General features: G+C 33.6%; 1 protein-coding gene across 5 annotated transcripts in view; it reads right to left on the reverse strand.

The window, feature by feature from the left end:
- Positions 1-10,884: 10,884 nt before the first annotated feature.
- The window catches only part of LOC143258556 (beta-1,4-N-acetylgalactosaminyltransferase bre-4-like), a 68,008-nt gene continuing 62,203 nt past the window's right edge, over positions 10,885-16,689 (reverse strand). For 3 of the 5 annotated variants that reach the window (XM_076517687.1, XM_076517688.1, XM_076517685.1), the window contains one exon: positions 10,885-11,420. In XM_076517687.1, the coding sequence (XP_076373802.1) occupies positions 11,246-11,420 (175 nt within the window). In that variant the 3' untranslated portion in view covers positions 10,885-11,245. Of the gene's footprint in view, positions 11,421-12,222; positions 12,239-16,689 lie in introns of those variants that run through there. The other 2 variants (XR_013032355.1, XR_013032356.1) reach the window with 2 other exon arrangements.

Genomic DNA, 16,689 nt, shown 5'->3' on the forward strand with positions numbered 1-16,689 from the left:
ATCATATTTAAAGTAATACCTTTTATACCTTTTATAACTTATATTTAACGAGAACAATTCTCTGACAATTTCATGGAACTTTAACCTGTTGACTGTCAAGTATTTCAGCTGCTACAATACAACTCTAATGCTTCTCCATTTTGTAACTTTTTCGTGACGCCATTTTGGATCGAAAGTGAAACAATTTGTAAGTAGGTCAAATGCATGTATAGTGCAGACATCTAGCGTTGAAGTTAGGTATTATTGAGAACGAATTAACTCGTCCGTGGCACTGTGTTACCGATCGGCTTGGACGAGTTATCTCGTCTACGGTACTGAACAGGTTAAAGGAGGGTTGTTCTAATTTTTGAAGTTAAATTTTCAGTACTTCCAGACTGCAGTAGTAAAACTGTAAAACGAGAGCTCAACATTTTTGTGAATTAGGGACGTATTAAAGCATTCATACAAAATGTAATTGCAGCATTTTTAAGACTCAGTACTCGAAAATCAAATATAAACCTTCTCATCTCACTATTTCAATATCTTTCATTTCCGCATACATACCGCTATGTCACTTGAGGGGGGATTAAAGACGTTTTTCTTAATTTTACGGAACTAAACCTTGCATATAAACAATAAGTTAGTTGCAGTTGATCCTTCCTATGACTTCAATGTGAGAAACTTTAGCAATGTGTAACGTAACTGACCGCAACTATACAACGGTGCAGTATAACAATGTGATTTAAAAGTAATGACATTTAGGTTTCAAACGGAAGCGAGAAATTCACAAAAGTTGATTAATTTCTGACGGAATCTTTATAAGCATCATATATGTAACGCTTTCGTTTTATGGATAGAATGTTTTGTTCTTATTAACTTCGTAAAAAAAAGAAGAGTTACAATTTCATTTCACAATGTCGGAACAACGATTTTTACATCTAAACAAAGAATGAGATATTAACATGTGTGTGTTTTCTTATAGCAAAACCACATTGGGCTATCTGCTGAGCCCCCCAAAACAATCGAACCCCTTATTTTAGCGGGGCAAATCCGTAGACATACCGTTGTACTAGCAGGGGGATATTAACATGTGCTTTGACGTGACAAATAATTACTTTTGAGAAATTATACCCATCTTCCCAACGGATTTAGTAATAACAAGACAGCGTCAATGAGAATGTTAAACTTACAAACAATAAAACTGGACAGATTAAAATGCTTCTAGTCATTTTTGTTGTGTGAGCTTGCAAATATTGTTTTAAGTTCTTTATGTTCGAAATCCTTAATTACCATTTAATCATGTTCAAAGTTCTTTCTGTTCATTTTTATCTGTTTTCCCTGCGTATCTTTAGAGGTAGAGTCTATGAGTATTGAAATAATTTTGTTAACAGCGTAATTTTCTCCATGTCTTCTTCTTTAAACATTCATTACAGTAAAGTTTGCATGTTGAATCTCTTGAATCTTCTCTTTTGTGAGTCAAGCCACCTGTAAAATAATTATTTCAATAATTCGACATAACAAAATAAATAAGCTATAGACATATTTTCTTCTGGCAATTTGTTTCAAAAAGAAACCACACACAGAAAAGAGGTCCAAGTGTGAAACAGTTGATTTAAAGCAGCAAGCGAGGATATTTGGTTCCTTGAAAGTTAATAGAAATACAATGAGTTAAAAATTAAAGTTTTTAAAGTTTAAAGTTTTTGATACAACATACTCAGTAAATTTAAGTAAACTGGCAGGTAGAGTTGAGTGAGTGGCTTGTTATTGATAACACAGAATGGACTTACAGTGAGTTTTTAGGTTAAGGGGCCTTGATACTATCAGCAAGTTGAAACAGATTAATGTGTTGGATTCCAAGAAATTATATTCATAACATATATGCTAAAACGGCTCGTTTGGGTTGAGAAAATATTTTACATAGAAGAGCGAACAACGTTTCGACCTTTTTCGGTCATCGTCAGGCTCACTTTGTAAACTATATTGTTTATTATGTTACACAACCCCTTCCAAACATGTGGTCAGCTTCCGGTCAGTTATCTCTTTCTTTGTGAACCTGACGATGACCGAAGAAGGTCGAAACGTTGTTCGCTCTTCTATGTAAAATATTTTCTCAACCCAAACGAGCCGTTGTTGCATATATATTTCTCTACAAGTGGGTTTTCTCGACATCACTGATTATATTCATAACACTTGTTGTTAAAGACCAGATTTGCTGCTAAACAAATCTGAGACAAAGGTTCAGCTTTTCTGTGAACTGTACAATCCAGAGGTCCAAGTCTGATAACCTGGCTATCTATGGAGATGACTATCACTGTCTACATCAAAAGCTTATTTCAAGTGATAATAGCAGCCTACAAAAATATATTGATAGATAGGTTCGCGGAAGGTCTACTAATAAGCAGATAAGACATCATTTGGGAGTTCGAAACATAATAGCTCTGACTGAAGATGTTTCTAAAATAATTAGAGTTATGGTGAGATTCAGGAATAGTTGAGGTCCCTGAATGTTTACCCACAAAGCTTAAAACAAATTAATTTCTTTCAACCAGTAAAGCAACAAAATACTTTCAGTTCAGTGACAATGAATAAAACCTAGTGGTGAAAGCTATAGAGATGCTGTCTCACCAGTTGAGACAAGAATATGTGGCTGCTGGTACATTTGAGACAACTGACTTAATACTGGGGAATATCCGTGAAACATAGTGTATGTAACTCGGTATGCAGTTAACTAAACTTGTTAACGTATTTGTTAGAATAGCCATCTGGGAAGAAACAATCTGACTCATCTCTATAAAGTTTTATTTACCTTGATAATTTCATTAGGTCCTTAGAGATATAATCAGTGTAAAACTAACCAAACAGTTACGAGTGTTAGGTCTTTGTCATTTATATCTGAAACAAAAAAGAAATGGATTCTGAGGTTTTGCGTTAATTTCAGATAATAAGCATCGATACGTAACTGTTTCCTCACACATAAAAATGTTTTGGTGTTTTAAATGGGTCCTACTAGTTCGAGATATTACACATAGCTTACAACTACTAACAGTGATGAAAGCAAACCAGAAACTCTTTTCAACATTCACGCTGTATTTCACATGTTTCAAATCGTTATATTTGAATTTCTAATGTCCTTATCAGTTTCATATGGCTGATAGAACTAGTCTTATGCGTTCACACTGGGAATAATGCTAATCAATGGATGACATTTTGGTTCAAATATCTAATATCTGCTGATATTTCAGTGTATAATCACAGCAGACAGAACACTGAAGTCAGGAAATGTGCACTTATGCATATACAAATGTTATAAAATATAATGAATACACAGGAGTGGCCAAAGATGACAGCGAAAGACTAGTTCTAGCCCCTAGGTAAGGAGAAAATCTCCCCTTTCTCAGTTGTGGTGTATTATAACTGATATGTATTTGATCGAATTTCTGTCGTCAACATTAATTCACACTGTGTACAAGCTGAAGAATATGAGAGAGCTTTTTCAGTGTGCTCCAGCAACTAAAAATCTCTCTCACATTCTTCACTAAAATTAATACTGATGTATGAATTTATCTATAGCCAAGCTGTAGTTGTGTGATGGATCTAGTTATGGTAAAACACATTAAATTCACCATATCATCCACACCCACTTAATTCAGCTAAGAGAACTGCACAAAATATTAATAATTTACAAATTTATAAACTGACTTGCTTGAGTTATGATGATGTATGGGAAACTAAAAACTGTCAACTGGCTTTTAATTTAACTTAATTTCTGATGTTTGAGAGAGAGAGAAATTATAATGTCTATCAAAGTGATATTTAGTTCACATTCCAGCGAAAACACTTTACAGTGTTTATAGGGTTATATGTTGAATGACTGAGAAATATGATATATATGTATAAGAATGAGTTTGTTTCTTTGGAATTAAGCCCAAAGCTACATAATGGGCTATCTGTGCTCTGCTCAACACGGGTTTAGAAACTCGATTTCTAGCGTTGTCAAGCTGTAGACATGTCGCTGTGCCACTGGGTAGCGTATAAGAATGAAAAATGATAGGTAAAAATTGTCACATAACACAGAAATGAGATATGACCAAATACTAACACGTTTTAATACCTATAGTGTATCAGTTCCTTTGACTCAATTGAATGTCTTCTCATTATATACCTCAACAGCGGGAACCAAGCAAGTTCCAATAAGTGCGTGGCAAGCTCACCTGTATCAGATATATATAATGATAAACTAAACAACTGGAACACTGGTTAGTCTAGGAACCAGAAGTACATGAAATTGAAAGGACAGACAATAATGGAAACACAGTTATGAATTGTCTACATATATCAGATGAAGAGGATGGTAATGCTGGTAAGATAATGGTAAAATAGTGAAGACATAAGCAGTTAGAATGGTCATGAGATCCTCCTGAAATTAAATGGTCACTTGGTCTCATGAGAAAATAATAATCATTCACTTAGCACGGTGTAAGACCTATCGTACAGTATTTGAACAAGGAGTTGTTTCCCTTAGTTTCGAAAATCAGTGACCAACATAAACAACCAAAAGTGTAAAAACAACCGAAAATAGTTAGCAATAAAAGATCACATGTTTAAATTTACATAATGAATACACATGGTTAATTTAATAGCAATCTTCTTCACGTTATTTTATTATTCTGGAGTGACATAAGATACTTCCAGTTAATTTTATATATACGTAAATCAATTACACAAGGTACTAACCTTTCATGCACAAGTTTTACCAACTTATCTTTTAATTTTACGTTAAAAATAAACTGCTAATGTGTATTTTGTTTGTTTTTGAATTCCGCGCATTCCCCACGAGGGCTATTTGCGCTAGCTGTCCCTAATTTAACAGTGTAAGACAAGAGATAAGGCAGCTAGTCATCACCACCCACAGCCAACTCTTGGGCTACTCTTTAACCAACGAATAGGGGGATTGACCATCACATTATAACTCCCCCACGGCTGAAAGGGCAAGCATGTTTGGTGCGACGGGGATTCGAAAACGCGACCCTCAGATTAAGAGTCGAACGCCTTAACCCACTTGGCCATGCCGGGAACTGATGTGTATTAACTTAGATAAATGTGGCTGCAATGTTAGGTTTAACTGCTCATAATAGCAGTAATTTATTACAGTCGCTGTAGTTGTACTGATGGTGATTTGTTGTGAATTACTGTAATATTCTAACCGTATAAATATTTTCACTATTAATGGTACACTGAACTCAGTAGAGATAACATCAAATGTCGATGACTACAGCTGCTTGATTTGAAATAAATTCATGTTCAAAGCAGTTTTCTGAATTTTGAGTGAAAAGAAACCTCAATTACTGTCTAGTAGTTTATTTTAATAAGTTGGCTAGTTCTCTAACATAAATTGATCAAGTAACATGCATTGAATTGTTTAATGTTAGCATTTATTACTGGCGTTTTTTGATTTGTTTTATGTTTTTAATAATGATATTTTCGTTAATTATATAAATTTCTGTATACACCTTCTTCATTAAACCACTAAATTTTTAAATTCTTTTTTCTTGCGGAAAAACAATTATTCCAGTAATTCAGAGTGTCTTTAATTTAAAATTTGTAATAAAACATTAAACAGAAACCTTATATGATATAGAGCAGAAAATATATATTTTTTTTCAATTACTTATGAAATATATTTTGTTATTATACTAAGTAGTACTGATAATCCTGTGTATTGCTATACGAGTTTGTAATATTTTAATCTTTTTTAGAACTTTGTGGTAGTGTTTATATGTTCACCCAGATGGTGCCACTTTCAAAGCTTTTGAAAAGTTATACCAACCATCCATATCAATATCATTAGCTTGTATGTTAATCTTAATTAACTTGTTCAAAAGGATTGATTCGGAGGAAAGAAAGTATCTTCCTGAGTATAAATATATATAAAGCTTTAGTTTTTTTATTTATTCAATAAAAAAGTATTTGTTTCCATACTTTATCCACTTATATTCCTTGACTAAAACTAGTTCCTTATCTATAATGTGTGTGTGTTTTTCTTATAGCAAAGCCACAAAGGGCTATCTGCCCAGCCCACCGAGGGGAATCGAACCCCTGCTTTTAGCGTTGTAAATCCGGAGACATACCGCTCCTTATCTATAAGATAATCTAAACAATAACGAGTGAAATACACGAGATCTAAACTGGTTTTGGGATAGTTAACAGATTGATTCGGCCTCTATTTTACTGTAACAAAGCAATACTGCTTGTACAAATGGAAGCATAGCAAAAATCTACTTGTAATTTTATGTAAATCAAATACACTCATTTCTTCAGATTATATGAGACAATTTTGGAATTTCAGTTTTCTACTCCATAATTAAAAATTATTCTTGTGACTTATGAGAAAGGAAAAACCTCATGTTAACTGGTTAAGCGTTTTAATTATGTTTAGTTTCATTGTAAATGTTTCTGTTTTCGTTTTTACTATCGTTTGTAAAAGTAGAAATGATGATTGTTGACCTTGGATTTAGAATTATTCAATAAAAGAGAAATCGGCCATAAATCCATAAAATGACATTCTTTTTTCTTAATATTCGTTCATTTGAAGGTGGTATTAAACACAAACTCAACTGATTTTGTTAAACCTTGTGTAGTTAATTAACAAAAATACCACTTAAAACGTTTCATATTGTATATATTTAAAAATAATAATTATTGAAAGAATTTCCATAGAAAGCTCAAATTTTACGTAGCAGAAAGTAATCAATATGATAGGGATAGTTCAATCTTTGGTTGCCAGTTGGTAGCAGCACCTAAAATATACGTAGAAAACTCTGATTTTAGGTTATAAACTGGTGGCTTCACATAAACAAAAGGACAGTAAAAGTTCTATTATGTATCACAGCTTTTGTACTTAGTGGCGAATCTGTGTAGAAAGTGAACTCAAATTTATTAGGTTATTGTTTTAATATTCTTTTTAATATCAATTACACAGCAGAAGTCGACATAAGAGTACATCATCAAATACTAAAATAAGTTCTTTCGAATTCAAAAGAAATTTAGTCTGTAGAATACTGTTGATGTAGTAAGATTATAGCATTAATTCTTCATACATTTTAGTAATACCTCAGGTTCCTTTGTTACAGAACATGATACTCAATTTAAGCCTACATGTATAATACTATTTTCTGCGATTCCATAGAAGGTGTTTTTCTAATAACCCTCTATTTTCTTAATTTAACAAATTATTTCAACAACTTCATTTAAATCCTTGGAAAGAAAGATAATAAAAGTTTGTTGTTTTTATGGTACATTAAAATATTTGCTGTTCTTTTTACGCGCATTGTCAAAATAAAATACTTTTTTTTACAAATGTTGTAGTAAAATTATATTAAGCAATACGTTGCTATTACCAAGAAAACACAACAAATAAACTTAAAATTTACTATATGTTTACGAGCACGTAATCACCAGAGTTTATGTTAGTTTAATATTTCGGTGAGAATGCTTTTTCTGCTTGGTTGTTGTTAACCATAAAGCTACACAATGTGCTACTATCTGCCCAATATGGATATTAAAACCCAAATTTTAGCATTTTAATTCTTCATACTTGTCACTAAGCTACTGTGAGCGAGAATATAACAAAATTTAACATTTTCTTAAGAATTGTGAAAAACTAGGTATAAGAACTTTTCTTATGCACTGCTCAGAAAAATATGTAAAGTTGTGACAAATTCAAACTTGGCATATTTAACACACATTATTCTCAGCTATTAGTTCCCAGCTGAGACTGCTGTAAGTCTACGGATTTACAACGCAAAAACCAGGGTTCCGATTCCTTTCGGTGGACACACCAAATAGCCTGTTGTGGCTTTGCTTTAAGAAAAACACACATGCATTCTCAACTATTAATATCAAAACCATACATTTTATGTACCTGTTGAAATCATTAGATAATCATAAAATTTATTTTCGTTCAGCTCACGAGTTTATGTTTTTTGATAACTGTTTTATTCCAATTGCACAAAACTAAATACACTGAACATTCTATTATTTTCAAAATTGTAAAATATGTTGACAGCTGTTTTTAGTATTCTTGAAATCTCATCATCCATAATATTCATTGTTAAAGGACAAGTTGCTTATAATATAGTAATAGCAAAAACGAATACACTTTAAAAAATAAATTATGAGAGTCGCTAGTTTATTCTCGATTTACTATTTTTATACGTCAAGTGAAGTTCTTAAACAATGTAAAATAATCGTCGATTTTGATATCACCAGTTCTTACTTTTACAAATTCGTGTAAGTAGCTTTGTTAACAAAATCGTTCAAGCAGAACCTTTTGTACAACCAAATACAAAAAAACATATTTTATCAAATAATAACGACGTAGTATATCTCAAGTAAAATAGGATAATTCGAAATGTAGGAATAGTTTGTTATGTAAATCAGCTTCTAGATATAGAATTTCAATTTTAAAATTCTTATAAATATTTTGGATTTTTAGTAAGTTAATTAGGTGTTTAATAAATTGCTCGCTATATTAGTGTTCATATACGCATATGAACCTTGAATATTTCATACCTTTGTTTTCAAATAAGGCGCACTTCACTCTTTTTTGACAATGTCCTGTGAACATGATCTTTCTCTAGGCTTAATCGAATGTGATATAGTTATTCTCTCAACTTTCTGTGTAGGAGCTACGACTGACTTGGAAACAAAATTAAAATGGTAGAAACACAGATTTGTAGTTACAAAAGTTTATTCTCTATCAAAATAATCGTTAACGTTTATTTAACCAAGCTTTAGTATTTGGTGTTAAGCGAAATATCTTGGACGTTGCTATGACACGGAAAATAGTATTACAGATAGTATTAAAATATATTGAGATGTGTAATAATGTGAGGTAACCTATCTTGAAATTTGTCTTTACAAGTTTTTGAAAGAGTAAGTTGCCTAAAATAATACGCCACTGTATAATTCTTACATTTCAAAGCAATACACGGTGTTGTTCTGTTTAATTCGTTTTATCTTAATGCATTTGGTAGGCTTGATGCTTTATCTTGGGCTTGAGCTGTTTATTTCTTACTCTAAGACAGTGGTAACTAAATATGAAAACTTTTGCTAGAAGTTTTATAGTTATATACATAAAAACTTTAGTCAGATTCATCAGAATTACCATAATCTTCATTCTCAGCAGACGATAAGTTATATGGCTTCGAAAGGGTAACACATTCAGCAGTCTTGGACAAATCAAAGGCGTTTTTCTTTTCTTATTGACTAGTTTTGGTGTGACTTCATTGTCAAGAAGTCTAACAATATCATCACTACCGCTCCAAGATGCTGGATGAAGCGTGATGTCTCCTAGTTTATTCTGAACATTGATTTGTACAGAACCTCTTGCACACAGTCTTCATGCCCACCAGCTTTATCTAACCCATTCGTTGAAACTGTATTAGTAAAACAATCCAGAAGAAACTAAGATTTTCACGTTTGGCAGCTTCATGCAGAGATGTGAAACTTCTTCTGTATTATCTTCGACATCTTTAATTTTGCTAGATTTCAATATATCGATAACTCAGGCCATGAGAAAAAATATAAGCCTCCTTAATCTAAGATTTTACAGCAGTTTACAAGTCTAAAAGTACACCTACATAAACCCTTATTCTAACAACTGGTATAAGGAGAGAAATTGCTCTAACATAGCTCAATTCAATAGTAACTAGAGGATATAACACATACATATTAGTTTTGATCATTATGGAAAAAGAAAACATATATGAGAAAGAAAGATTATTATATCCTCTACTTCGAACTTCCAAGATCAGAGTTTTCAGCAGCAAAATTAATAAATGTAAATGTTTGGGTGTAATCGTGTATACAAAACAACAACAATTAGGTTTTATTTCCTTTCTTGCATAATGGAAAAAACATGTGAAATACCACTGAAAAAGTAAGACACACTTATTAAAGAGACTTTTATTCAAAATGTAAATTATAGACTAACATATTTTATGTTAACTTCTGCTTTTTTCTAGCGTTCCTTCTTGTAGATAGTATTGGTTTAGAAAACAACTAAAATACATATAAAGTGAAAAAAAAAAATTAGAAACCAAAGCAAGATACACCTCTGCAAATAGCTGAACTCGCAATTACGTTTTCTGTGCGATTTAAAGACCTAAATAAAACGAGTTCATTTCACATAGTTAGTTTCATGATTGCAAAGCAGAACAATTTATGACAAGAACTGTTGTTTAAGCGCACAGAATAAAGGTTAACCATTAAAAAAAAAGCGATCATGGGAGTACAAGTTTTTAAAAATAAAGAGCAGCGTATTTAGAATGTGAAACTATTACTTTGATTGTATATGACAATTAATCTTTCCTCGTGAAATAACTAGATTTTTTCTACACTAGATTCAGGTTGGTGACGTCATAAAAAATAATTGAAAATAAATGCACGAAACTTGAAGTTTTATTTGAAAAACTAACATATGTTCATGTTATTGGATTTTTTTTTACTTGATAATATAACATTATATAACGATGACGCACAAAGAATTTTAAATGTACAAAAATGAAATTTGACAGTCGCTAGCCACATGCTTTACGGGTAATGTAACTTAAATCTAAAGTTTTAGAAAAATCTTCTTTGAATATTTATTGCTTTTAAACAGTTTTAGCAAACAACGTTATATTTTGTGAACTTTGTGAATGTGGAAAGTAAACTACGGAATATTTTAATGTGTTTAATTCGTAGTTTTTTAAGGTTGAAAATACTGTTAATTGTTTTATGAAAATAATGATGTCACTAAAGATTTATCAAGTAATGATTAAATATGAGTTCACTAGATGTCACTAGTATAGTAGAAAGGTAAGTTGCAGAAGTTATTTTTGGAACAGAAAAAGCAACCACAGATTCGAGTTAATAAGAAATTATTTTTTATTCGACCTACGTGAGCTTTCTCAAAGTGAGCGTGTTCTGCAAAATTATGTCCCTTTCCAGTTCTTAGTTTATTTTAACATTATTATTCAAATGAATTTTTCTATAAGTCTTCAACTGAAAATATAATATGAATTTCGACTTCAGCAAAGAAGATGAACATTTTGATTTGTTCGACATTTATTTAGTGGCGTCCAAAACTAAGACGCAGTCCAAGTAAAAAGATTAAAGGTCAATAAATATACTGAAGACCAGCACCTGAGTTTGGAAATGGAAGTATAAAATAATAAAGCTATCATTTATTTTATAATCATCATGGATTCCACGGTTTCTTATCTTAGAATGATATTATAACACGTCTTCCTCCTTCAAAACGCCACTTATGATTTTGTCCAATGTCAACCATAATATGAGTGTAGAGAGGTAACTTATTTATATACACCACACTGTATTTAACACTGTTCAACCCATCTTTTGTCAGTCTTCTCTGGGCCATGCGCAAAAGCGCCCTCCTATAAAGTCAAAAAACAAATGAAATTAAACTGGATATTCCTACATCTAGCAGATGCTTGTACTTAGATGTACTAGAATTAATCATTCTAATTCTGCATTTAATGAGGTTAATGAAATGTAGAATACCAAACGGTTTTACAAACTTAAGTAACTTCATTTGAAACTCAGCTTCAAATAAATAATAATTTAGATATATTAAAGATTTTATAACAATTAATGTTTAGTTTTGTACCATAGCCTTTAAATACATCTTTTAACAACTAAACAGGTACAAGTGGAAATAAGACAGCTTTTTTTTATACAAGTCAACAATTTAAAAATAATTTAAAGTACAAAATCATATAATATTGATATAAACTCATTTTTTTTCTCAAAAATACACACTCTTTTCGAACGCGCAAACTACACAATGAATTAATGTGCTATACCCGCTGCGGTTATCGAAAACAGACTTTTAGCATTATAAATTCACTGTGTTACGAATGAGTAAGAAGATATGGCTTAAGATTACCATGGATCATAATTTCCTAGGTGTTCAACGTGCTGAAGTGTCAGCATTAAGACAGTTTACAATCTTTTATGTTTAAAGTGAGAAATCAAAGACACGATTAAAACCTTTTGTAATTTGAAACTCTTGAAAGAAGATTACCAATTACCAATGCAGTTTCTTCTCGTTTTTATTTCTTGTTTGTTTGCTTTATCGCAAAGCTACACAATAGGCTATTTGAACTCTATCCACCACAGTAACCGAACCACAGACCCCATATTTTAGCGTTGTAAATATGTAAGCACACCGTTGATCCACTTCTAATTTTTACTGAAATTACAACAGGATATGAATCAGAAATTGACTAGTTGCTTACGTTATTTCAAGTTGTTAGATGTTCTAAAAGAACTTTAAAAACCGTTATGATGTTCTTAGCTTAATCTTCACAATAGTACATAGATCGGTATTTCGTTTTAAGAGCGAGAAATAGACGATAATTTTCTGTAAAACAGTTTATAGAGGAACGGTCATTAAATTACGTATTTTTGGCAAATTCTCAGACAAAGATAAGACTATAAGTGAACAAAAAAGAGCTTAAGATATTATTGTGCTGAAATTTGTCTTAAACAACGTTTAAATTGAATATTACAGCAACGTTTAAGCACACACAAACTGAAGAAAGCAAATGAAACTAGGAAAATAAATGTTATAACCTGGAACATATTAACCAACAGACTTTCAAGGAAACAATTTGAGAGATGTATTTGAAAGAAAAAATTTAAAAATTCGAAATAAATTCAATTTAGGTTTTTTTTCAATGATTAAACAAAGTTTGATATATTACTCTTCTCGTAGTGATAGGTAATCTTTTGGTGAGTGATTTGATAAAGGGATTCATTTGAAATTGTAGTCAATGACTAGATTTAATAATATTCTAGACATTTGTTACGTATAAAATACTTCACTAATTCATTAGTCCTACATTTAATCGTATTTTTTTATACTTCCTGACGTTTTATGCGTAAATTACTTATCAACGTGAGAAAGATGCTTATTTGACATGCAAACTTACGACAATCTTATTGTTTCACTGGTTTATCTTTATCCATGTAATTACGCTATTAACAAAATATCGTATCTTGCAAGAAAATAAATAGTCAATTTTCATTTAACATACTGATTATAGTTTTAGTTTATATATATATAAGTACTTTATACAATTTTTGTCCTGAAAAGGACGCAGAAACATTTATTTGAACTAGCAACGCATGTAATGAGGTAGTTACTGTAATTGGTAAGTTACCTTACATACTTGTCCATCCTGAAATTGAAATTAAAAGGTTGTTTCAGTATATGTGTGTGCGCATAATACGTGTTATAATGTTCTATGAATAATTTCATTTTGCTACAACTAACAATAATAAATGAATAACTTACTGTTTGTTTTGCATCCATTTTCTATAGAGCATTCCTTTATGACTAAAAATTCGTAAAGCTTTGAGACTGTCTAATGTTAATACACTGTTTATTAGAATATATTAAACACAGCGTAGAACTGACGACAAGACAATTGTTTATTACAAGGTCGTCACGTGGTCATAATGTAGTGCTGCGAGATAATTCAACATACCAGTTGATGACAAGTTTTGACCGATTGTTCACTACTATCATTTATAAACTATATTAAATCTTAGATACTGAGTTGGAATGAGCATAATTTGCATGAAAGCTAATTCAATAAAATTATAAACTATGATCATTATAGTACTTAAGTTTTTGCTAAGTATGTACGATACTTGTTAATTTTACTTACATGATGGCAACTTATGATATTTCTATAAAGTGAAATAAACGAAGAGTTATAGTTAAAAGTTGTTATGGTCATTTGCGTATTTGGAAATCTACTCAGTTTAAATGTACATAAGGTTTTGAAAGATAGAGAAAAGAATATGTTGTGTTTTTTTTTTTTTTTAAAGCTATTCGAGGGCTACCTGCACTAGCTATCCCTAATTTAGTAGTGTAAGACTAGAGGGAAGGCAGTTAGTCATCACCACCCACCGCCCACCGCATTTTGGTGTGAAGGGGATTCGAACTGCGACCCTTGGATTACGAGTCTTCAAGTCAGTGTGTGTGTAGGTGCTGACGTTATATATCCTGGTGGATTGTGGAAAAGGTGTTGTGATTGGTTGGATTATCACTGTTTCTGATTGGAGGAGAGATTTCCCGTACATTCACCAATGGTAGCCACAGGTTACTCACCTCCAATCCGGAATCTCTGTTTAGTGAAGGTTTAATAGTGTTAATATAAAACGATTCTTTGATTTTTCTTGTCTTCCAGGTCTTTTTTTTTTTTTTTTTGCCAGAGCTAGTCACTGAGCAAGTCAGACGTGCTGATATCTCTGCCAACATGCTTTTTAAGACGAAACGTTCATCCACGCTAGTCAGGCCGTTAATACCGCCGGTAATCGTTGACGGTCTACCATCGAACCTCACGCCGCTTCAAGTCGCCACGTTGATCGCACAAGCCAAGCCAGGGGCAACCATTGAACCGTCCAGGACCCGAATCTTACACCGGGGCGGAATTCTCATCCAACCCGCCACTACAGCAGACCAAATTTATCTGTGCCAGCCATGGAACACCGAATTTAATGTAAGTTGTTCCCCTACTAATAGTCCAGTCAGTCTTTACTCAGTATTCCTCAGGGGCGTTGGCCCATCAATTCAACCAGAAGAAATCAAACAAGCCATATAATCTCAAATTCAGGCCAATGTATATGCTGTTCATCGAATTTTTTCTAAGAACACTAACCTTCCTACGTACTTCATGAAGATAGTGACAACGTCGAAGTACAGTGCTGACTGTATTTTACGTGACGGCAGCTATTATCACATATTTCACTTTAGAGCCGAACGCCCACATCGACGACCATTCAACACTTGGTCAAACAAAGCACCCAGACATCATAAACAACCAACGGACAACTTCCAACGAGAAACCACCGTTTTCCGCCGAGTCCAGATCTAACCAGAAGAAACACGAAGACAGATACAGATAACTCGACCTAGAAGACGTCAACTCCCTCTGTTAGCAACACGCCAAGACTCAGCAGTCCAAGAAAAAAAAGTGACAGATCATGCCAGATTTCAGTCCCAGTTCCACAGAATTCAACAACCAACCAGACTCAAACCATTACCAAGATAACCATCGACGCGACAGTTCAAACTGAAAAACAAACTACCTCCACGCAGAAAACTCAAACCAAAATCACAAGAAGAAACAAAGCATCACAGACCAGCGAAGAACAACTCACCGAAGAACAGCCAGTTGTTCCACCACCTAGACCACGTTTTTCACTTGCACCAATGGGCTTCAAGTGTGAAAACAAGTTCATGACGAGGCTACTACCTGATCTACAAGACCAGAGCTAGCAGTTTCCATGTATACCACCGTTACAGTTCATCAGTTTTTCTTTCTTTCTTTTTTCTTCCTATGTTTCTTCCCAGCTACTTCCGGGCACGGTCTGGGTAGATTTTTCGGCCCCAGCAAAATCTCTGACATCGGATCTGTAGGTCCCAGCCACATTCTGAAAAGGGCCGTTTATTCAGTGATAGGTTATCCAGCTACAGTAAATTTTAAATCAATTCGCCAGCCGCCAATGTACTCCGTCCTCGTGCCAAGGTCTGGCTCACTTCACTTATGCTGCTTTCGTCCAGTTCTCCTGTCTTTCCTCTCACTCACAAATACCCCACTCCACCTTAAAAATATCAAAATAAGAGTAAAGGAAAAAAACCCATGGAAATTTAAACAATTTCTCACGTGAGGGGACGAAGAGGAACTACAACGTTCCTGAACACCCCAGTTGGAGAGAGAATTCTTCTGATTTCTCTCTCTCTAAACTAAACCCTTACCACGTTAGTTTGCGTTTTGCGTTCTTGTCTTCCAGGTCGGTTCCACGCTAGTCACAGAGCAAACAAGACGTGCTGATATCTCTGCCATTATGCTGTTCAAGACGCAAGGATCAACTACGCCAGTTATTCCGCCGGTATCGCCGGTAATTGTTGACTGTCTACCGTCACACCTTACGCTGCTACAAGTTCATCGCCCAGACCAAGCCAGGGGCAACCATCGAACCTTCCAGGACCCGAATCCTACGCCGGGGCGGAATTTTCATCCAGCCCGCTACTCTCGCTGATCAACTTTATCTATGTCAACCATGGAACACTGAAATTAAAGTAAGTTGTTCCCCAACTAAAAGTCCTGTCAGCCTTTTCTCAGTATTCCTCAGGGGCGTTGACCCAACTATACAACCAGAAGAAATCAAACAAGCCATAAAATCTCAAATCCAGGCCAAGTTACACGCTGTACATCGAAGTGACGGGTGTTACTATCACATATTTCACTTTAGAGCCGAACGCTAGCATCGCCGACCCTTCAACTCGCTATCAAACAAAGTGCTCAAACAACATAGACAATCAACGGACAACTTTCAACGAAAAACTACAGAAATACCGCAGAGTCCAGAACCACCCAGAAGAACACGAATACAGATTCAGGCAACTCAACTCCGAAGACGACAACTCCCACTGTTAACAACACGCTAAGACTTAACAATCCAAAGAAGACAAGTGATAGTTCCTACCAGACCTCAGTTCCAGTTTCACGGAATACAACCACCAAACAGAGAAACAGACCACAATCACTCAGAAGACACAAACGAAAATTACAAGAAGAAACAAAGCATCCCAGACCGATGTTTTTCTCTATCACCACTGGGCATCAG

The sequence above is a fragment of the Tachypleus tridentatus genome, chromosome 8, assembly GCF_004210375.1.
Source record: "Tachypleus tridentatus isolate NWPU-2018 chromosome 8, ASM421037v1, whole genome shotgun sequence".
Classification (NCBI taxonomy): Eukaryota; Metazoa; Arthropoda; class Merostomata; order Xiphosura; family Limulidae; genus Tachypleus; species Tachypleus tridentatus.